Below are 22,616 nucleotides of genomic sequence, written 5' to 3'. Positions count from 1 at the left end.
TTAAATTATAATGATTTTCCTTAAATCTTTGCAATTAAATATAAATAAATAAATGGAAAGCATGTTCTTTTAATTTGTTTTATCTGAATATTACATTTCAACTGGGTTAAGGCAGGGAAATGACAGAAACTCATTCTTTTTTTAAATTATAATGATTTTCCCTAAGTCTTTGCAATTAAATATAAATAAATAAATAGGAAACATGTTCTTTTAATTTGTTTTATCTGAAAATATTACATATCAACAGGGTTAAGGCAGGGAAATGACAGAAACTCATTCTTTTTTTAAATTATAATGATTTTCCTTAAGTCTTTGCAATTAAATATATATAAATAAATGGAAAGCATGTTCATTTAATTTGTTTTACCTGAATATTACATTTCTCTATGTACTAGTAATTTCCTATAGACATTTATGAGAATATTAAATGGAATTCTCAATTTTAAAGTTCATAAATTATTATGTTCATATCCAATTAATTATATTAATATATAATTATTGCACTAAATAATTTATGCACTTTAAAATTGAAAATTCCATTTACTATTCTCATAAACGTCTATAGGAAATTACTAGTACATACAGAAATGTAATATAAAATTAATATATAATTAAAATATATAACTAATTACAATATTGCACAATGAATTCTTCTATCTGCAAAAACCGGAGCTGCTGTACCATAGGAGTGTCGAAAATTACTTTTCATGAAATTATTTACATAAATCTTGTTTGTTTTCCGATAATTATTTAAAAGATGATAGATACTTTATCGGAAAAATGATTAAAGTAATTGATTTAATACAAAAATCGAATTATAAATAAATTAAAGTCAACTAAGGCGCCCTTGCAGTTTCTATAAAAGAATTTCGAACAGTCAATCGAACTGCTAGTTAGTTTTAATGTTAACTAACTAGTTCACATTTGTTTAGTATATATAAGTTAAATATATGTATCACTCAGTATATTCGAATTCAAAGTAAATATAATTTCTCTGTAATCAACTATTAAACTTAAAAAGAAATATAGGCATAACATATGCTTAAAATTTTTCTCTTTCTCCAGTAAATTATTAATGACAAAGTAACCGTATCGATCAGAATTCAGAAAGAAATCATAGGCTAAGGGGTTAAACAACTCCATCATTCACGAAAAACTTAAGTATTGTATAAATGACACTTACCTTCCGATGATCGCATATTTCATATATAATTTATTAAATTATAAAATGATCACAGCCAATTAGCCTAACATAGTCCTTCGCAGAGAGTATTCCACTCAGGAAAATGTTAGTTGCCCAGGTCTCACCGCGTGGAGGTTGCTGCGAGTGGAGACCCTGGGAGCTGGGTCGAACATTCAATTCCACCGACCTCCCGTTCTAATTCTAAATCTTATCATTAACGCACTTATCGTTAACGCACTTATTGTTAACGCACTTAATTAAAATCCCACGGCGGCTGTTTTCTTTCTTGAGTCTGAAAAGTGGTATCCAACGATGGACGATCGATGTCTTCTTTCGCACGCTTATTTCTAACTTAGCCTAGCCTTAACGCACTTATTACTAACGCACTTATTATTAACGCACTTATTATTAACGCACTTATTATTAACGCACTTATTATTAACGCACTTATTATTAACGCACTTAATTAAAATCCCACGGCGGCTGTTTTCTTTCTTGAGTCTGAAAAGTAGTATCCAACGATGGACGATCGATGTCTTCTTTCGCACGCTTATTTCTAACTTAGCTTAGCCTTAACGCACTTATTACTAACGCACTTATTATTAACGCACTTAATTAAAATCCCACGGCGGCTGTTTTCTTTCTTGAGTCTGAAAAGTAGTATCCAACGATGGACGATCGATGTCTTCTTTCGCACGCTTATTTCTAACTTAGCTTAGCCTTAACGCACTTATTACTAACGCACTTATTACTAACGCACTTATTACTAACGCACTTATTACTAACGCACTTAATTAAAATCCTACGGCGGCTGTTTTCTTTCTTGAGTCTGAAAAGTGGTATCCAACGATGGACGATCGATGTCTTCTTTCGCACGCTTATTTCTAACTTAGCCTAGCCTTAACGCACTTATTACTAACGCACTTAATAATAATCCCACGGCGGCTGTTTTCTCTCTTGAGTCTGAAATTGAAGCATCCCACGGCGGACGATCGATGTCTTCTTTCGCACGCTTATTTCTAACTTAGCTTAGCCTTAACGGATAACTTAAACTATACAATCATCGCAGTGCAGGGAGTGAATCAAGGAAGAAGTCCTTGATTCGGTCATTCGAATCAGAGATGAAGTCTCTGATAGCAAGAGCAAAGTCAGGGGTAACAATCTTAATTCTAAGTTACATGGGCTTATCGGATAACTTAGATTATTACAATGATCGCAGTGTAGGGAGTGAATCAAGGAAGAAGTCCTTGATTCGATCGTCATTCCAATCAGAGAAGAAGTCTCTGATAGCAAGAGCAAAGTCAGGGGTTACAATCTTAATTCTAAGTTACATTGGCTTATCGGATAACTTAGATTATTACAATAATCGCAGTGTAGGGAGTGAATCAGGGAAGAAGTCCTTGATTCGATCGTCATTCCAATCAGAGAAGAAGTCTCTGATAGCAAGAGCAAAGTCAAGGGTTACAATCTTAATTCTAAGTTACATTAGCCTTAACGGATAACTTAAACTATACAATCATCGCAATAGAGGGAGTGAATCAAGGAAGAAGTCCTTGATTCGATCATTCGAATCAGAGAAGAAGTCTCTGATTCATCAAGAGCAAAGTCAGGGGTTACAATCTTAATTCTAACGTAGTTTACATTTGCAAAGCGGTACGTTTAACGCAGATATGTCGAGCAATTATGGGGGCAAAGGGAGTGAATCAAGGAAGAAGTCCTTGATTCGAGCATCAGACGAATCAGAGAAGAAGTCTCCGATTAAAAAAGAGGCAAAATGAGGGTGACGCGAAGCAAACCGCGATCAGAGCAGTCAGCCCACCGTGCCGAGTTACGATGCTTCCTCGTGATCGGAACAAAAGATGATCTTCACCGGCGCCACCTTCCCCCATTAACTCCCAACGCCTCTTCCTCAGAGAGGATTGGAGGCGAATTACAAGAAGTAGGATCCCGTGACGATTTACGGTTCCGATGGGTCAGGCGAACCATGTCGCCCTACCCACGGAGAGCACACCGGCAACTGGGTACCGATTCCGGCTCCACCATCATGATCCGATGAGTCGGTCACACCGAGGTACGAGAACGGCAGAATGGCTGATCTGACGCGCGGCCCGATCCACTTGCACTCATGGCTAAGTGGACCGGAATAAGAGAAATAAGCGGAATTATTACATTAAACTGAAGAGTAATTACATTCAACTGAAGAGTAATTACATTATTAAATTGAAGAATAACTGCTCGGCATATTTATACAATTTCGCAGCCATTGGCCTAGCAGTATCCTCGACAGGAACTACTCTGTCGGCGATGCTGCTAGTTTCCAGGTCTACCACGTGGAGGTTGCTGCGAGAGACCCTGGGAGGTAGGTGGAAAATTCAATTCCACCGACCTCCCGTTCTATATGTAAGTCTTATCTTTAACGCACTTATTTTTAACGCCCTTATCTTTAACGCACTTAATAATAATCCCACGACGGCTGTTTTCTTTCTTGAGTCTGAAAAGTATTGTAGTATCCCACGGTGGACGATCGAGGTCTTCTTTCGCAATCTTAACTCTAACTTAGTCTAACCTTAACGGATAACTTAAATTATACAATCATCGCAGTGGTAAGGGTAGTGAATCAGGGACTTCTTCCTTGATTCGATCATTCGAATCAGAGAAGAAGTCTCTGATTCAGCAAGAGCAAAGTCAGGGATTACAATCTTAATTCTAACTTAGTTTACACTTGCAAAGCGATACTTTGGACGCAGATATGTCGAGCAATTATGGGGGCAAGAAGCAAAGGGAGTGAATCAAGGAAGAAGTCTTTGATTCGAGCATCAGACGAATCAGAGAAGAAGTCTCCGATTAAAAAAGGCAAAATGAGGGTGACGCGGAGCAAACCGCGATCAGACCAGTCAGCCCACCGTGCCGAGTTACGATGATCCCTCGTGATCGGAACAAAAGATGATCTCCACCGGCGTCAGCGTTCCCCCATTAACTCCCCAACGCCCCGTCCTCAGGGAGGATTAGGGACGGATTACAAAGAAGTAGGATCCCGTGACGGTTTATGGCTTCGATGGGTCAGGCGAACCGGTCGCCCTACCCACGGAGTGCACACCGGCAACTGGGTACCGATTCCGGACTCCACCATCATGATCCGATGAGTCGGTCACACCGAGGTACGAGAACGGCAGAATGGCTGATGTGACGCGCGGCCCGATCCACTTGCATTGCATGGCTAAGTGGACCGGAATAAGGGAAACAAGCGGAATTATTACGTTAAATTAAAGAATGATTGGATTCAACTGAAGAATGATTACATTCGACTAAAGAATAACTGCTCGGCATATTTCGACAATTTCGCAGCCATTGGCCTAGCAGTATCCTCGACAGGAATTACTCTGTCGGCGATTCTGCTAGTTTCCAGGTCTACCACGTGGAGGTTGCTGCGAGGGACCCATTCCTCGTCGCAAATTAACACTAGAACTACCGAGCATTTAATACGATTAATATGAAATTCCTATAAAAATTATAACAATAGATTATTTTTAATTTCTTCCGACATTCATTATAGTACTCAAATAAAACCATTTATTGTCAAAATCATTTCGAATATTCAAGATATCAATAATTGCTAAACAAAACAATCGAAACCAGTCATTTTGACTGGTACGGTAGTTCTAGTGTTAAATTAACCCCTTGATCCTTCATTTGTTTCTCAACCGCGATCGATACGATTATTTTGCCATTAGTCGTTTATTGAGAGAGGGCAGAATTCTAGGTATATTCTATGTCGTTTACTGTCAAGTGTGATCATTGATGACGGAACAATGTTTAATTGGTATTCGAAAGAATCGAGTAATATTTATGCTTAACCCCTTGCACTCCGAATTTCTTTTGCCTTTTTTCCTTGATAACTCTGTATTATTAGGATAATTGATTTGAAATGCATTTGAAAAAATAATTAGTTTGTAGAGTAATTTATTTGACAAATACGTTGACAAGGAATCACAACTGTGAATGAAAAGGGTTAAATTCTGTTTGAAATCTTCACCGCGAGTCTGATACTGTTATCGTAAAAGCAAAAGGTTATTACAAAGTTCTTTCTACGATATTATCCGTCTTATAGTAACAATATATAATAAATAATGATAAATGTAAAGTAGCTTAAATAGTAATTGAAAAACTGCGAATTTTTATGCGTTTCTAGGAAATTTGAGAGCTGCGCATAACGCGTACAATACGAAAAATCATACGAGTATGAAATATTCAAATCTTGGTGCTGTTTTACAATGTTTGCTGGGAAAAATAATTTTCTATTGCAATTCTATGTCTTCAATTATATTTTGAAAACATTTTAATTCGCATAAAGGTCCACAGTCTAACAATAGTAATAAATAAATAAGTAGTAAGTAAGGTATAATAGTAACGCATATACATATAACGCAAATACAATCATTAAAATACGAGTATCACAATTATTAGTCAGGTGATTTCAAAATAATTGTGACACGTTTAAAAAATAATATCATTCAATTGTTGGGAACCAACGTTTGGTTCCAAATATTCTTCGGGGACATCAAATTACGCAACACTATTATACGATTTGATTCAAAGATATGAAAAGAACTCTGAAACGCGTTGTTTCGCAAAACTATTTTATAAAATGACGATTTGAATATAAAACACGAACGCGAATGGTGCTTCGTCAACCACAACTCTAATTTATTCAGTATAAAATACAAAAATCACCCGTGCACCTTTATTTCTTTTTACGCAACTCTATATGGGAAATTACGAGCAGCCATTTTAAACTGCAAGGGTCAGATACAGCCATTTTGGCTACTGCAAGGATCAGATGCAGTCATTTTAAACTGCAAGTGTCAGATGCAGCCATTTTGGCTACTGCGAACCATCATGCGGTTCGAGCAATGGTTCCAGCATGTTTTTGGGCATTTTCTAAATCGCAACACTAAGAAAACGCGTTCCATAAATATCGCAACACTAAAAGGAAAGCATTTGATCAATATTGCAATTCTAATTACAAAAACAATCGTCTAATAAACCTCGATCATTCAATATCGCGACACTATACAAAATCAGAACCGATTATTCTTTCATTCGAAACGCTATCGCAGAATAAGGAAACACAATATAAAAATATTATTGAGTGTTACAATAATCGTAACATCAAACGCGATTTCTCTTCGTCATACGCCACTCTATCGTTAAAATTATTTCGGGGAACAACAAAAATTGATTTTAATCACAATCACGGTTACACTATTCGCAACGCTAAGTCAAACCGTGATCTTTCTTTCGCAACGCTAGTTAAAAATCGCGAAATGCCCATTATTGCTGGTCGATGGGGCGGCTGTGGCCAGCCCAAAGTAACTACAACTACAACTACAACTACTAGAATTAATGTGAGTACAGTGACAAAGTAGTGACATGAAAATGGCGCTTCATTTACATGCTAAAATGGAGCGCCATTGATAGTTGCCCTCTTGAGCGACATTTTGTCGGGGCCTCTTCGGCATATAGCCTCTTGCATTCCTGTGAAATAATGCTCGATATCGAACCAGCATAATCAACAAATCAAAAGGATCATCAATCTTTCGAAAGAACTATAGAACGATTTCGTAAATTTTGTCAATTTCGTAGGAAGGAAACACTGGAAAAGTCGCAATCGAAGCTTATAATTCAACGGCATGCTTCGCGTTTTGTTATCTCGATTCTCGTTCATAAATGCAGCTACAAATTAGTTTAATCCGTAAAAGGACGTCTCCAAATACCTGCAGGTTATCAACTATCGACTCGGATTATCGAAATTTAAAATTGACTGCACACGCGTAGCGACACATTGTTAAAATATTGATAATTCAGCATTATTCATTGAAATTCGTATTCAATTATCATTTATTTCACTTGATCCCACATCACAAGACACAAATTTTCAGATTTGTTGATTATCGTGTTCGACCGAACAAGACGAGGAAAAGGAACAAAAAATGCGCACCTATTTCGTGGTAGATTTGTTTTTATATATTTAAATTCAGTAGAAAATAGAAGCAATTAATGCAGAATGTTGATCCTGAAAATCCTAGCTAAAAAATTTGTTAATTTTAAGCACTAACGGGCTAAGATTTTCTGATTCTCTTCCAAAAATGCCTCGAATTATTTAGAAAAGTGATTATAATTTTCAATAGATAACAATATATTTTAATATGGAAATGTATTGTTCTTCAAAGAAGAATAAGTAATAAAAATTGAAATATAAAGAAAGAATGACACTTGAGCAACGGTTTAATTAGAATTAATTTCATCTAAATAAATGAGAAATATTTCAAAACCCTCAGGCAACACCTTCGTCGAAGCAAGCGTTTTTAAAACGGAAGAAAAACTATTTCATCATTGTTACTTCGACTCGTGTGTCTGCCTGTCGCGAATTGTTTTCTTGTACATTACTCTAGCATTACATTCCACGCAACCACACGAATTTCAATGCGAACAAACGGTAATATTAATCATTAATCATTAGACTTCTAGTTGAAATTTGAGAATAAGAAACCAGAGACAAAATAATTCATTTATGTAAGCAACGTATCAGCGTATTTTCATTCACTTTCCTCAACATTTACATTTAATAATCATATACGAAACTATACAACTTCTTGAAATTCAATAATAAATCACATTAATGCAAATTCTATAATTAACTTTAAACGCGACGTACAAGAAAACCCTATCCTGTCTAATAAATACACAGAGAAATGTCACTACTCTCGGATATGGAGCATATCCGAGGTCACTGTACTCGCAAAATCAAAAACTACTAAAATACTACCGGTCACCGGTGCCATTACGGACCTTTCGCCATATGACATGATCGGTGACCGGAGTAAAAGAAAGCATGCGACTCACCGTTCGTTGCCACAATCCGCACAGAACTCTGAACAAACTGAGATGTAGGGTTTATCCTGGATCAGCATCCTCCAGCATTTCTCAGCATCCTCCAGAATTCCTCAGCATTCCTCTTCAATATTGTCCAGTATTGTTCAATAAAGTCCAACACTGACGATGACTGTTCAACATTGTCCAATACAGTCCAATAAAGTCTAACACAGTTCAACATTGTCCAATACAATGTTCAATAAAGTCCAACAATTCAACATTGTCCAATACTTTTCAATAAAGTACCACTGTTTCGCATTGTCCAATACTTTTCAATAAAGTCTAACACTGTTCGACATTGTCCAATACAATTAATAAATTCTAACACTTCAAGAAAACCGAACGAAGCCACAAGAATCCCGGCGTCAACTGCGCGAAGACGACTAATTGTCTAAGAGACGAGAGGAGAGAGCTCCTTCGCGATCGGCGACTCACGGAGAACTGATTCAGAAATTTCGGAGAACTACTGACTATCTAAGAGACGAGAGGAGAGAGCTCCTTCGCGACCGGCGACTCACGGTGAACTGATTCTGAAATTTCGGAATCATGCACCCCATATTTCGTCCCTTATCGGCGATATTCGGCGATTCCCGGTCGAACTCGCTACCGGTCCCCACTGTTATTACCTGTAGCTATTTATCTATCGAAAGAATGTAAGGAATGTAGGGGTATTTTACTTCCGAGAAATGGGTCGTTCACTTAATCCTACTACGAGGGATGATCCGGAGGACCCGTGGTACCTGCGCGTTCGTAATCAAAATCGCGACGGCCGAGCGATTATTAAATTCTTGGTATTGACCGACGATGGCGATACGAAAATATTTCATTGTGACTAATCATTGGAATTTCTAGTATCTTTTATCTAACCTTTGGAATTTTTACGTCGCGACACTGAATATTCATCGAAATCGATGGTCTCTATTGCGATTTGACAATCGTTGAATTTTCATTAATTGTTCATTATTTAATAACAGAATAATAGTCCAGTTTATTAAAAATTCGTTAAGATAAGAGTTTAGGAAAGATAATTTTTAAAAATCTCACTTACTTGTCTGCATCGTGTTGCTTTATTCAATGTATTCATTTACAATGTTCACTAAATTATAATGTTGATATTGGCAAAAGAATTTTCATAATGTATAAACAATTTCTACTAACAAACAGGAATTGATTTTATCTACAATTTGCGTTATCTACGCATTGGCTGCTGTGGCGTCATCCGTGGCGAAACGCTCAATCATTACCGATGTGGTAAACGAAAATTAATTGCTCATACTGTATATTTATTACAAGTGAATGAGAAAATTTACAAGTTGCTAAACGCAATCTTCATAAATTCGTAAACATTTATTTATTTGTTGAATTATTACACCATGTAATAATTAGTATTTAACGCGAGCAATCGTTTTTATTAATTACACAGCTGTACAGCAAAAATTATCGAATCTTTTGGTTTTTAATTAATTCCCATTCAAATAGCTAATATTCTAGAAAATTTGGTAAACAGTGCTCAGTGTGAACACTTAATTAAAGCAGTTTTGATGACGGTAGATAAACTCGAATGTTTCCTACAAGTTTCAGCGTTTCGCCACGGATGTCGTTCTCGTCATTCCGCGAGATTCAAAAATATAACGGTCAACGCGAGCTGATTAATCTAATTATACTTAACTTTATTCTGATCGGTAAATCTCAAAGAAAATAAATCTGCCATTTATCCTGGATCTTCCAGGAAACACGATCGTTACCAATGCACACGTGTCAACGTACATCGAACTTTCTTCGCTCGATCAGGATGCAAATGATGTAACCCAATCATAGGAGTACAGGTAAACGAGCAAACACACGCAACGGATATTAGAGGTAGGAATGAAGAGACGTCGAGAATTTCATATTTTCAACAATTTACTCCTAGGCTCTTGTTTTGGCCAGACCGAGACCAGCAAAACACTTTGCGGTCTCTTTTCGTTATACAATACATAAAAATAATGATATTTACAAATGTAGGATAACGTTAGGCACTCAATGAACAAAACGATGAAACTATAAATGGTTTTTCCTATCATACATACTGGAGGTGTTATAACGAATAATAAATCGCGAAGAATGCACTCAGAAAGCAGAGTGAGATACAAGTACAAGGATACCCAAAAAAAAAAAAAGAAATGTTTATCAGTAGCGCTGATTCGGTTGAACGTAAAATAAACAAAAAAAAAAGAAAGAAAAGAAACGAAAAAAAAAGAAAAAAACAAAGAAACAAAATATATATATTTATGTATATATATATATATGTATATGTCGTTTTTCAACAAAACGAATTTCATTCGCAAATCCAATGAACTTGTTTTGCGATTCGATTACGATTCGAACGTGTGGAATGTTGGAGGTCGGGTGACAAGCATATTTTCACGTGGAATGTGCTCTCGCGCGATGTCTCTCTCTCTCTCACGTTTCTTTATTTTTTTTCCTTTTTTCCCTTTTTTTTAAATTAAGTCACTTCACCTATACTGTAAGTACCTCACTGCTGTTGTTACATTAATTCTTTTTCTTTTCTTTTCGTGTATTCACTGGCCTTTGCGTTCATTATCGTGAACAGTGGACATCGAAAGGAAGGTTCTGTCACTGAACTGACCTCGCGGGGTCAGACGTGAGTTTCCCGTATTCTACGAATGTCCGTAGACTAGAGTTATTCCTATCTCGAAATATCTTTTAAGTTAAAAATAATCATTCTAGTTCTACAATTTCGATTCGTTCTCTCTCTCTCTCTCTCTTCCCCCGTTTTTTTTCTTCTTCTTCTCCTTCTCCTTCGTTTTTTCCCCTTTTTTTTTATTCCGATTCATGTGATCGCAATCTGTGGCACGTTCGAATGTGCTTCGAGATTCGCGTCGACACAGAGCTCTCGCATACACACCACCGTTTTCCTTTTTCGTTTTGTTTTCCCTTTTTTTGATGCAAAATGAAAAAAGTCACAGTCTATACGTCGGAGTAACTTCTCGATTATCACTGAACCGATTCGGTGAATGTCAATCTTTCGTCCCCTTGTATTCGTTTGTTTTTTTTTTCCCCCTCTCGTTTCGCTCTCAGTCGAACGGTTCAACGATCGATTCACGTACAAATTACGACAATATCCATTGTTTCGAGTTTATCTCACATAAAGTCCACATTACGCAGAATAAAATAAGTTATACGATTTGTCTATTTTTCATTAAAATATTATGGTACAAATTACAATTATTTATAGTTCAGGGTCTAAGAGCCGTTAGTTGAAACTATAAAATCTTTATTAGCCACTTCTCCGGATAGCCAAGAAGTGCGTCCTCGTACATAGATTTCAGTATAATTTTTTTTTTGTACAAACAATCTTACACGTGATCTCTCGTACGGTTGATATGGCCTTTTTTTCTTTTTTATCTTTCATCATCTTATTCCTTTCCCCCGGACACAATGACTTCTGAAACGGTTACCTCGGTTTAGTGAAAAGTATGAAGGTGATTTCCCCGGTGGATTCATTGCTCGTCACCTCGATCGCTATTTTACTTGTAGTGGTTTTAGATTATGTTACTGTACGGTCTGTAACGAGTATATACTTTTAATCGCAAAGAATACGAAAGGCTTGTTGTACATTTGGTCAATAAAACTTCCTTCGCAACCGCGTCGCTCGCCTAAGAATAGAAAGTTTTCTTTTGTAATCGGTACTGTATGCTAACGACCCTTAACCCTTTGATAATATCACAGATGAATGAGTTTCCGTGTTGTGCGTTACGCGTCGCTACCTAAAGTTCCTAACAAGTGCGTTGATCCTTTCAATCTTTTCGCTGAGCACTCGCCTCTCCGAGTCGAGGGCCGTTTTCGCGGACAGGAGCTCGTATATCCTTCGTTCCAGCTGGATCGTCTCGGAGCGCAAGTTGTTCGACTGTGCTGCCAGTCTCGATGTTTCGCACGTCAAGATTTTCTTCTCCAGCATTTTCTCTGAAACGGAAAATACGCCGACGACACCGTGAAACAACCGTATAACGTCTCGTTCCACATTCTAACATCATCCAAGATCGTACCTTTGGAATATTCTCTGTAAGCTAGCAGAATGTCCTCGATTCCGGTCCACTTGGGTCTGCCTTTCTTCCCGCCGACATTCTCGTCGGCGCTGTCGTCCATGATCTTTATGTCCACTACCTTGTAGTGCTGTTTCACGCCATTTTCACCGGGCATAGGTAAAACGGGATAACACATCGGGACTATGTTCGGAACCAACGGCGGAAGAGGCGGCGGCCGTTCGGGTACGTGCTTCACTTTCACCCGGTCCAGCAGCCTCATCTTCTGCGGCGGTTTCGGCAACACAGGCGGATTCTTCGAATAAGCTTTCGCGATCCTCTCGCAGTACGCCGTCACGGTGTTCGAACTCTTCCTTTTCTTACGGTCCTGAAGAACGTACTGCCACGTCACCTCTGCTTCTGTAATTCGAATGGGAATATTCGTTTAATCGTTTGCACTCAAGAATATTTTTCTTGGCAAATATTCGTTATGATATTTTTTGCAATTAACATAGAAATACCCTGCATGAATTGAGTAACAGAACTATTTTATTTCGACGTTCCATTTGTTGATAGATTAAATAGAATTTAATATTGAATTTTAAATTTTACCATTTTATTCGGTCAAAGCAAATGGCGACTGAAAGGCAAAGGGTTAACCCTTTGCAGATGGTTTTGTAATCTATCAGCGACTGCAACTGATTTTTTATAGTATCCCTAGTGAAAATGAACAATGCTATAACATTTCTTAGATCTTTTATTTTCCTTCTTAGTGGAAAATTTGGATGTGTGAAAAATCTAACTCTTTGCACTCGAGAGGTGACTCTCGAAATAAAACACCTTTGTTGCTTAACTTATCTATGAATTATAATTATATTAATTATATTTATATCATCTGTATCTCGTCAAAAAGTTCGAGACTCGCTTACCGTCTCTTCTATTCGGAGGCATCACGTCGAGACCTATGGTCTTGAGGAAACCAACTTTCGGCTCGAAGTCTGCCGTGTGAAGCAACACGTCTGGATGTTCGCGTGGTATCGGCAGTACAGACTCGACGATCGGTTCCGCTTCCAAAGGTGCGTCCGGTGGATCGGGATTCAATTTATACCTTTTCTCCACTTTGCAAAGCTCCATCTCTGTAACACACACGACATCGTTTACAGTATATATATATATATATATATTTTTTACGATGGTATTCGATAAGAGGATATATTAACCGTTTGAGCGCCAGTGTCTAAAAGTGCCACTTTATCCAACTTTATTTTTATTTTTATTTTTACTATTACCTGCTTAGAAATGGAAAAATGGAACGATCACGCTATCTACAATCTTTTCATGTAAAAATAAAAACGCGTAATTCAGTTTTTGAAATGAAAGAAACGCGATCGCGCCGCTTGGAACTTTTCGACCGGATTTTTGCAAAGACCCGTGTCACTGAAACGGTTAACGAAGAGATTGTCCTTACCGTTTCGCATGCTTAAAGTGGTCAAGCCGAACATAGCCAGGAAGGCGAGTTTCTGTTCGGAATACTGTAACTTGGCCGGCGGACCTTTCGTGATCCACAGGTCGACGTCTTTGAGCTCGTCTTCGCCTTCCGAGTCGGAACTGCAGACGAGCCCGGAGTTCCTCTCTCGTTTACGTTTCCGTCGTTTCTCGGCTAAATCTAACGAGGACGTCAGCTCCTTCGGCTTCTCAGGTACAAGAAAAGACGACTTGTCGTTCGAAACATCTTGTTTGACTAGAGCCTTGCTCAGGTCAGGCACGTTCAACACCGGTGGCTCGCACTTCACGGAAATCTCAGTCAAATTATTGCACTTGTCGGTGAAACAAAATGCGCCGGTTTTCAGCTCGTTCGAGAAATTCAACAGTTTCTCCTGGTATTTTGGTATCTGCAGGAGAACGTTCGACACGTTCTGACAGGTACGCAAAACTTCCTCAGACTTGATGCTCTGCATCAGCTGAGTGGTGTCTATAGGCTTCTGCGCGATATCGTTTATGCTGAACTTAAAACTCGGTTGAAACGATAATGTGGACAAAACATTGCTCTGATCGGTCTGCGTGTTAGACTCTATCTCGGGCTTGCTCTCCTTCTCGGCGAGATTCAGGCTCTCCGGCTGATAGACGGCCGGCGGGCCGCCTTTCCCTTGTTCGTAGGTCGAATGGGGGATCGACGGTTTCTCTTGGGCCGAGTTCTTTCCCAAATGATTCTGCTGGCACGCCGTCGGTGCCGGTTGCTTCGCGTGATTCTCGGCTTTCTCGTTGTACGAATTCGCTTTGCTATCCTTGGCTATCGCCGTGGCGGTCTCGCTGCTGCTGCTGCTGTTCTTCTGATGCGAATTCGCGTGGTTCGGGATCTTGCTCGCGTTCCCCTGGACGAGAGCGTTGCCGTTGTAGTTCAGACTCCCCGATACTTTCTCGCTGGACAGGCAATTCGCGTTTAACGCGTCGGTTCGTTGAGACACCACTGCTGCCGCGGTCGTCGCGTTCGACTCGGCATGATGGGAGCTCTGCTTCGTGCAATTCGAGGTCGCGTTCGTCCCGACGCCGCCTCCACCTCCTCCGCTGCCGTTGCTGGTCAACGTCGGCACGTTGATCTTCTGAGGATGATGCTGATGAGGCGGCGCGGAGAAATGCGGCGGCTTGTAGAGTCCAGGTACATGGGAGACGGGTAGATGCGGGTGATGGAACTGCTGCGGCGGATAGGGGATCGGCTGCGACAGCGACTGCTGGATGCCCGCGTTCTTCGCGGTGTCCGCGATCGAGTTGTCCGGCAGCATCTGGCCAACGATCGCCGGAGACACGGTGGTGGCCGCGGACGATTTGATGGGCGACTCCGGGTGCGACAGTTGGCTCGAGATGCTGTGACTGTGGCTGTTGACGAGCGGCCTCTGCTGCGGCTTCGACGAGGACCGGAACGAGTCCTCGAACGGCCGGACGAAGACCGGTTGCGACACCGCGGGGGATGACGCGCTGGTGGTGCACGTGCTGGTGGTCGTCGAGGCGTTCGCCGTGGTGCTCGTCGCGATCGCCGGCGGCTCCTTGCTCCTCGAGGAGCCGTGGACTCCGTGGGAGAGCGGCGGCGATTTGTGGGTCAGCGTGATGTGGTTCGTGCCGATGCTCGAGGGGACGGTATTCGGCGTCGTCGGTGTGTGCGTCGAGTGCGTGGTGATGGTGCCGCCGCCACCGGACAGCGGGCTGGTGGTGGCCGTTCCGGTCGCTGTGTTGCTGCGTTGCTGATGCTGCGACGCCGACAGCGTCGGCTGCGACGCCGGCGGGGGCGGCGGGGGAGGCGGCGGAGGCGGTGGCGGTGGCGGTGGTGGCGGAGGTTGTTGCTGCTGTGGCTGAGCCGGTGACTGTTGTGGCACTTGTTGTTGCTGCTGCTGCTGTTGCTGGTGGTATATAGAGGTCGTAACGGTAGTTGTCGCGCTGCTCATTATCGTAGCTGTATGCTGACTAGAATGAATGGTAGTCGAGGGTACGGGGGGCAAATGTAGGGAGGGTATAGAAATGATAGGCGCCAGAGGCATACTTAGGGGCGGAGGTGGCGGTGGTGGTCCTATTACGGCCGGCGTTAAGGATGACATAGAGGCTATAGAGGGTATAGGCGGAGGACCGATAGGCGCGGAGCTTATAGCTGGCGGAGGTCCAAGGTTCAGGGGGGGTAGAGTGGAGGCCAAAGGAGGCGGCATGGCCGCGGAGCTCACGGAACAGATAGAAGCTGCGGCCAAGGACGGCGGCGGTCCGATCGGGGCCGGCGGGTTCGGTGGGAAGCCCGGCAGACGGGAATGGTAAATGTTTGCCGTCCCAGCTGGATCGGATGTGTGCGGTGGTGCCGCCGGCGGAGGAGCCGGCCCGGAGGATTGTTCTTCCTTTCTGGGCTGGTGATGGTTGTTGCCGACGGATCCGACGTTACCGTTACCATTGCCGGCGTTACCGTTGTTATTGCCAGCGCTGTTACCGCTTCCGCTCGGTCGGTCTCTGTTCTCGCGGTCTCGCTCCCGGTCGCTATGCATCTGAGCCGCTATGGTCGGCTTCCTAGCTGGAACAAATCCCGAACACAATGCTTGGTAATCTTCCTCTGGCCTACTGCTATTTGGAACTTATTCGGGTACAGAAAGCGAGCGAATCGCCGTCAGGTCGCGATCGTTTCGGGCTTCGCTCCGCGTGTGGCTTCGATCGAGGAGAAGAGTTTTTTTTTTTTTTTTCGGTCGACGATCATTCGTACCCGCGAGGAGAAGCGTCGAGGTTTATTCTTGAATCGGCCCAAGAACGGTTAGTATTTTGCTTATCCTCTTTAAATGATCGTTTACTCGAGAAACGTCTCGACGCGCGCTCTTTTGAAATCGTTCGACGAGTCGTTGGTCGATTTCAACTTACCTTGAATTGATCCGTGCACTTTCCCCTGTTTTTCTCTGTTACACGCGCGTATCGTGCGCAGCGTGCGCATCGACGATCGGTATGATCTATATATATATATATGTATATAGATACATATACATCGGTTAAACGCATTCTCACTTCGAAGTATTGGGGATGATTACATTGTTCGAATTTCAACGGAACTGTGCCGCGCGCGACGATCGAAACAAACGAATTTTCTGCTAACTATCGGGATGCTCGTGATCGACATTCGACATATCGCGGCGTGAAACAGGTAACCTCAGAGAGAGAATATGGCGGTAAACTCCGAATCTTCCCCAAAACTGTTTCAGAAAATGAATCGAGGGTCAAGAATTCCAAGTCAATCAGAATTTTGATCACGTTGTGTTTTTTTCTTGCAATATTTATTTTCAATTATAGTCCAAATATACATGTTTACATAATAAATTATATAAAAACGGTATAATTTTGATAAAAGAACATGTTTGACAAAGTTATATACATCGGTGGATTCAGTCAATAATGGATGAAATATACGTTCACTACAATTAAGAAAAGGAAAATTAATGCGACATTCACTTTTTAATTTGCAAATTTCTAAAACAGTTGCGGGAACTAACGCAAGAGTGCACTGCTCCTGGGAAATTGGTCATCATCGTGGTGGCGGTGTACGCGCGGTGTGAATTTCGGGCGGAAAAAAAAGGAACAATTCAATTTCCGTTTGCGACAACGTTCGATCGTTCCGAGGAAAAAAAATGACGAGTGTTCGCGGGAAGAAACGAGCGACCGACTGGTTTCGCCTCGACGATGAAGAAGCACGACGTTTTCGTCGACGGATCAACCCAACCTAAGCCTAACCCAGACTGAGACTAACTCTGGCTGACTGACCGACCACCGATTTATTCGTATCATAACATTTTACACGTTAACACGTCGTTACATTACGTATGACAAAGGAACAAAGAAAAAGAAAAAAAAAAAAGAAAAAAAAAGTGAAATAAAAGAAAGAGGAAACAAAAGAGACGAAAAAGAATTATTTAACCAAAGAGTAAAACGAGAGACAGCGTATTCCAGAGATTCGCAACGAAATACGTTAGGCTGCCACACGTTGATTAACGATTTGAATATTTTTCAATATTTTGGAGAAAAGCAAAACGAGAATGTCGATCGTGGCAACAACGAACACAAGTATTCCCGTACAAGGTGTGTGCACTCTTATGTTGAAGTCTCGCCGTCAAGGACGCGTTACTAGCTACAAAATGATTAACTATGTAACGAACAATTGTCATTGTACATGAACGAGAGAAGCGTGTCGTCGTTCCGACGTTACAAAAAAAACCAGTTGGAACTCTGATTTCCTTTCGAACGGGAGACGGAAACGTGTTATCGACGGCCGACCGAAGGCCGACTTACTTCCTCCGCGACACGAGCGCAGGACTGTCGCGGGCAGGTGTCCTCAGATCTATAAGTCTGACTTCGGTCTACGCGCGGCTGGGCGAATCAAAAGATCATTAACTAAATCGGACCGCGAAAGGATGAATTGTTTGTGTTTGTGTGTGTGTGTGTGTGTTTCGGTTGCGTTTCGATCGGATCCAGGCGACGATTAAACCTGCGATCAACTTCGCGCGATGCGGGACGCGCCGTTCGGGCAGCTCTTCTCTCTCTCTCTCGCTCTCTCTCTCTCTCTCTCTCACAATCTCTCAATCTCTCTCTCTCTCTCTCTCTCTCTCTCTCCCTCTGCCTCTCTGGTGTGCTACGACGAACGGTTAAAGATTATTAGTATTGTTTCTACCGAGCCTCGAAACGAAAGCCGGAACGATGAACGAACAACGGGACGCGCGTGTTCGTGATGATAACTCGACTCGATTCGTCGAAACGTGCGCTTGTGGCTAGAAAATATCGGTCCTACCTCCATAAGAAACGTCCAACTATATACGACTATTAACTTCGATTATAATCTAGTGTTAAAATTAGAAGCGTAGTATTGTTCTTTTTGTTGTTGTTGTTGTTGTTGTTGTGGTGGTTGTTGTTGTCGATTTTCGATTCACAGTCAGGTATATTATTTTACAACGACTTCTCCTCGCTTGCCTCGCCGGTCCATTCGTCGCGCGGCCAACAACGCGCGACGGGTGGACCGCCGAACGCAGTACAGCTTGTTCGAACGGTTAGGCGGCGACGTTTGCCGTCGACGGTTCGACCGCTTGGCACCGATCGTGCTACTAGAACCGAGAACGAGGTACAGATTTCTCTGGGGAAACGGTTCTGTGACGAGAGATTCAACTAAAAAAAAAGAAAGAAAGAAAGAAAGAAAGAAAGAAAGAAAGAAAGAAAGAAAAGAAGAGAGAACAGAAAAGAGAAAAAAAAGAGAAGACAGGTTGCCACGGAGAGACAGACGAAACGTTTGCGCTCCGCGAGGAGAAACGAGAAAGAAGATCCAAGGGGAGGAACGGGGGGAGAGGACTGGATCGAGAGGAGAGATCGGAGAGGAGAGCGGGGAGGCGGGAGTGGAAGGGCGTTCTCGCGATACGCAACACACGCTCGCAGGGAAAGAAAAAGGATTCTTTTCACGCGTGAGAAGCGGCGACGTCGGGACAGAAGTCTCGCGATCGCCCGGAATCGATGCTTTCTTTTTAATGAAAGGCAGTGGGGGGTGGAGCGACTCGCTCACCTGCAGTATCGGCAGATGCAGGTGCAGGTGCGGGTACCGGGGCGGCAGGAGCGGAGGTTCGTGCCGCTCTTCTCCTCTCCTCCTCCTCCCGCAGCGCGGCTTGCTCCCGTGCTTGCCTTAACCGATGCTCCTCCTCCAGTTTCAGCCTGAAACGGGAATCGCGTCGTCGTTTAGAAAAACAGAGATCTCTCCGTCGCCCGTAGGGGTGTGTACTCTCGTCGTGTGTTCTCTCGTTCCAGCGTATATAAGCTGAAACCCGGGAGGGAGGGTTCGGTGTCGGTGGATAATCAACGATTCGCTTACCGTTCGTGCATCACGGGAGACATCAGTCCGAGGGACGCGGGCGGTAGCATGTCCGGACTGTATCTCAGCCCGTACAGGGGATACGAGGGTAGCCCGGGAAACAACGGCGGTCTCAGCATTCCACACCGTTCCAAATACAACTGTTCCTCTAATCTGCGGTACCGGGAAGAAAAGCAGTGTCAGGTTAAGCGTCGGCCGTCGACGATGCCAACGAACGCGTCGTCGTCGTTGATGTTCTTCGGGGCTCGCGAATTACCTATAAGCGTGTTGGAGGTGTGGCGGTGGGTAGAGACCGTGGTGATAGGGACTATAGGCCGCAGGATCCAGGGCAAAGGCCGGTGGAGCGTGGGCCGGGTGCCGTTCGGGCCGGTACGGCTGGAAACCGGAACAGGCCAGCAAGTCGGAAGCTGCGGCGGTTACGCTATGCTTGCTGGTATCCGCGGGTCTTGCGGTCGTGTACAACGAGGGAATCTCTTCGGGTCTTCTCTCGTGAGTGGACCGTTCCTAAAATTCAAATGCCACACCGGCTCGTTAGGAGGCGGCGCCGTCAGCGGCGCGCTCGCGATCCGCCGCTCGAGACTGAGGAACCAATCTGCGGATCGCGACGGGAAACGAGGAACGTTGCTCTTTGCACTGAGGTGGATTCAATTTTATCGTCGTCAGGTGTCTGAGGATCGATAGACTAGTGCTCGCGTACCTCGCGTTTTGAGACTCGATACTCTGAATCGTTCTCGGGATTCGAATTTGAAAATACTGTAACGTTTGATGCTTAAGAGAACGCGTCGAAGTACCGTCGAGTGCTTGCAAGCTGCCAGTCGGTAGACACGCGTGAGGTGACAAGGATCGCGTCGAAACTCGTACATTTGTAATAGTGCCTCACAAAATGAATCATTACTGACAAAAATCTTACTGAATATTTCTCACGTATTTGCTAAGAACAACTATACCTTAGTAAGAATCACAGTCCGATAAGAGTTGATTTGACACGGCAAAACTATGAACTTGAATATTCAGTATTCTAAATAAAACTATTGCTATGAAGTATCTCAATAAAATAGCTTCGTTGCTTAACTCCGCGGACGAATGGCATTCTAGCGAGATGAAATTATATTTGGAAAACCAAGTCGCGAACAAATGATTGAATTAGTCAAACAAGAGATGTAGTTTCCTTCTTTCCCTGTTAATTAAGCAACTGGTGTATCATTTAGCTCAATCTGCTGAAGGTATCGTATTTCAAAGAATCCTCCGCAAAGGGTTGATTTATCTGTTTTAATAAATTACGTCGTCTATATCGGAAAACGTTGAATACTTCCAGTGAAAAACCTTCGACTGCAAAGGGTTATATAATCCGAGGCGCTCACAGAAATCAATCGCGCGATCTAAAGTGACGTCATATCGCGTCACGAGTGCCAGTTTCAGCATTCGACGACAGACGTGGACGATGGAACGGACACGGAGCGTCGATTACTCACCTTGGCGGGGGAAGGGCCCCTGACCAGAGGGGGAGGGGCTCGGTTCTTGGGACTCGCGCGAGGTTCTTCTTCCTGAGGTGCCGGCCCTGCCTGTTTCGCCAGGTTCCTCAGGGCGGCGGCAAAGCTTCTGCTGTTCTGCTGACTACCCGGGCCGGGTCCGGGCGTATGACCCTGGGGTAAAACACCGGAACTGGGCCTGTGGGACTTGCTGATCGCGGTGGGTTGCGCTTTGGTGCTGGCGGGCTGGAGACCTGAAACGAGCGAAGATACTGATCAGACGGGACGTTCCATTCCAGTGGAACCGAGCGGGTAACGGTCCCGTCGAAATAATGTCGGTACACGACTCGATCGTCGAAACTCGCGGCTAGAAGATATCGGTCCTATGTTCACGAGAAACTTCGGAATGTTTCTGGAATGTTTCCTCGGTAGGATGAGTTTACAATTTTTGATGTAATAAGTAAGGATATACTTGTATGGGCGAATACTGCAGAAGATACCGTACGTGTTTGTAGTTGTGTATTTAATACTACCAAGTCGAAAGAAATTTTCGACTAAAATTATTTTAGGTAACTCGTTTGTACTCGATTGAATTTTGGACATTTCCTATAAGACTGAAATTTCCGACTAAAATTATTTCGGTAAATCGTTTGTACTCAATTGAATTTTGGACGTTTTCTGTAATTAGTTTTATAATCGTTACTGAACAGTCGAATAGTTAATGAATATACGACTGAACTCGGAGAGTAATTTTAGTTTAAACATTCCAGTCTTTTGACACGTTCTGCAGAAATAGTGTTCAGTAACTGAATTGGTTCGAAAGTTTATTGTTCATTCAGTTCCAGAGAAATATGCGTCAAGAATAGCTGTTTGTATGTTATGATAAGAATTCTTTCAAGTCATTGTTATGGAACAGCTCCGAAACCGCTCCGGAAACTTTCGAACGCCACTGTACAGACTATAGCGGTTAGTACAATATACTATCAACTTTATCAACTCAATTGAACATTCCAATGGAACGTTAAAATTAGCAGCGTGCCTCGTTCTCTTTCCTCGGCGGCGGTTCTTTCGAAAGGGAACGCGCGATTCGGCAGCGCGGCGACGATAACCGCGGAGGGGCAGCGGCGTTAGCCGGACGATGATAGCGTATCGGCCGAGCGCCGACAGGCATTAATTATTTCCTACGATCGCGGCGGAATATAAATTGCAGTTTTTAATCCGCGCGCGCCAACGGGACAGCCGGCGACGCACGGCAATAACCCCGGTCGGTCCTGGTAATTACAAATTGCTCGCACCGATATTCCCCGCCGCGGCCGCGCGCGCGCGCGATCGGCGTTGCCCCGCGCGATCCGGCTTCCGCGATTACGCGGCGCTCCAGACATCCCGCCGCACCGGTTTCTCGACGCGTGCATGCAACAAACCGCTCTCGACCGGGAAGAGGAAACGCGTCCCTTTGATCTTCGAAAGCTCTTTGCGGCGTTGGCGCTCGATACGGATCTCGGATTCCGCGGGGAACGCGATGAAAAGGGTAACCGGTTTGGAAGAACTTTCGACTCGGATTCGATCTTTATCGGAAAGACGTCGACGACGCCTTCGAACTCATTCTTCGCCGTTTCGCCGACCCTCCTCCTCCTCCTCCTCCTCTCTCGAGC

The 22,616-nt window shown here is 43.0% G+C and overlaps 1 protein-coding gene across 2 annotated transcripts in view; it reads right to left on the bottom strand.

Moving 5' to 3' along the window:
* Positions 1 to 10,000: 10,000 nt before the first annotated feature.
* px (MAP7 domain-containg protein plexus) overlaps positions 10,001 to 22,616 on the bottom strand; it is a 61,559-nt gene continuing 48,943 nt past the window's right edge. For both annotated transcript variants that reach the window (XM_076371057.1, XM_076371058.1), the window contains exons 8-15: positions 20,968 to 21,218; positions 19,752 to 19,999; positions 19,496 to 19,648; positions 19,193 to 19,338; positions 13,610 to 16,183; positions 13,071 to 13,277; positions 12,166 to 12,561; positions 10,001 to 12,082 (exon numbers count right to left, since the gene is read on the bottom strand). In XM_076371057.1, the coding sequence (XP_076227172.1) occupies positions 11,883 to 12,082; positions 12,166 to 12,561; positions 13,071 to 13,277; positions 13,610 to 16,183; positions 19,193 to 19,338; positions 19,496 to 19,648; positions 19,752 to 19,999; positions 20,968 to 21,218 (4,175 nt within the window). In that variant the 3' untranslated portion in view covers positions 10,001 to 11,882. The remainder of the gene's footprint in view (positions 12,083 to 12,165; positions 12,562 to 13,070; positions 13,278 to 13,609; positions 16,184 to 19,192; positions 19,339 to 19,495; positions 19,649 to 19,751; positions 20,000 to 20,967; positions 21,219 to 22,616) is intronic.

The sequence above is a fragment of the Nomia melanderi genome, chromosome 9 (genome assembly GCF_051020985.1).
Source record: "Nomia melanderi isolate GNS246 chromosome 9, iyNomMela1, whole genome shotgun sequence".
NCBI classification, from domain to species: domain Eukaryota; kingdom Metazoa; phylum Arthropoda; class Insecta; order Hymenoptera; family Halictidae; genus Nomia; species Nomia melanderi.
Note: the sequence above shows the minus strand (reverse complement) of the source record. Positions and strands in the feature narration are given on the sequence as shown.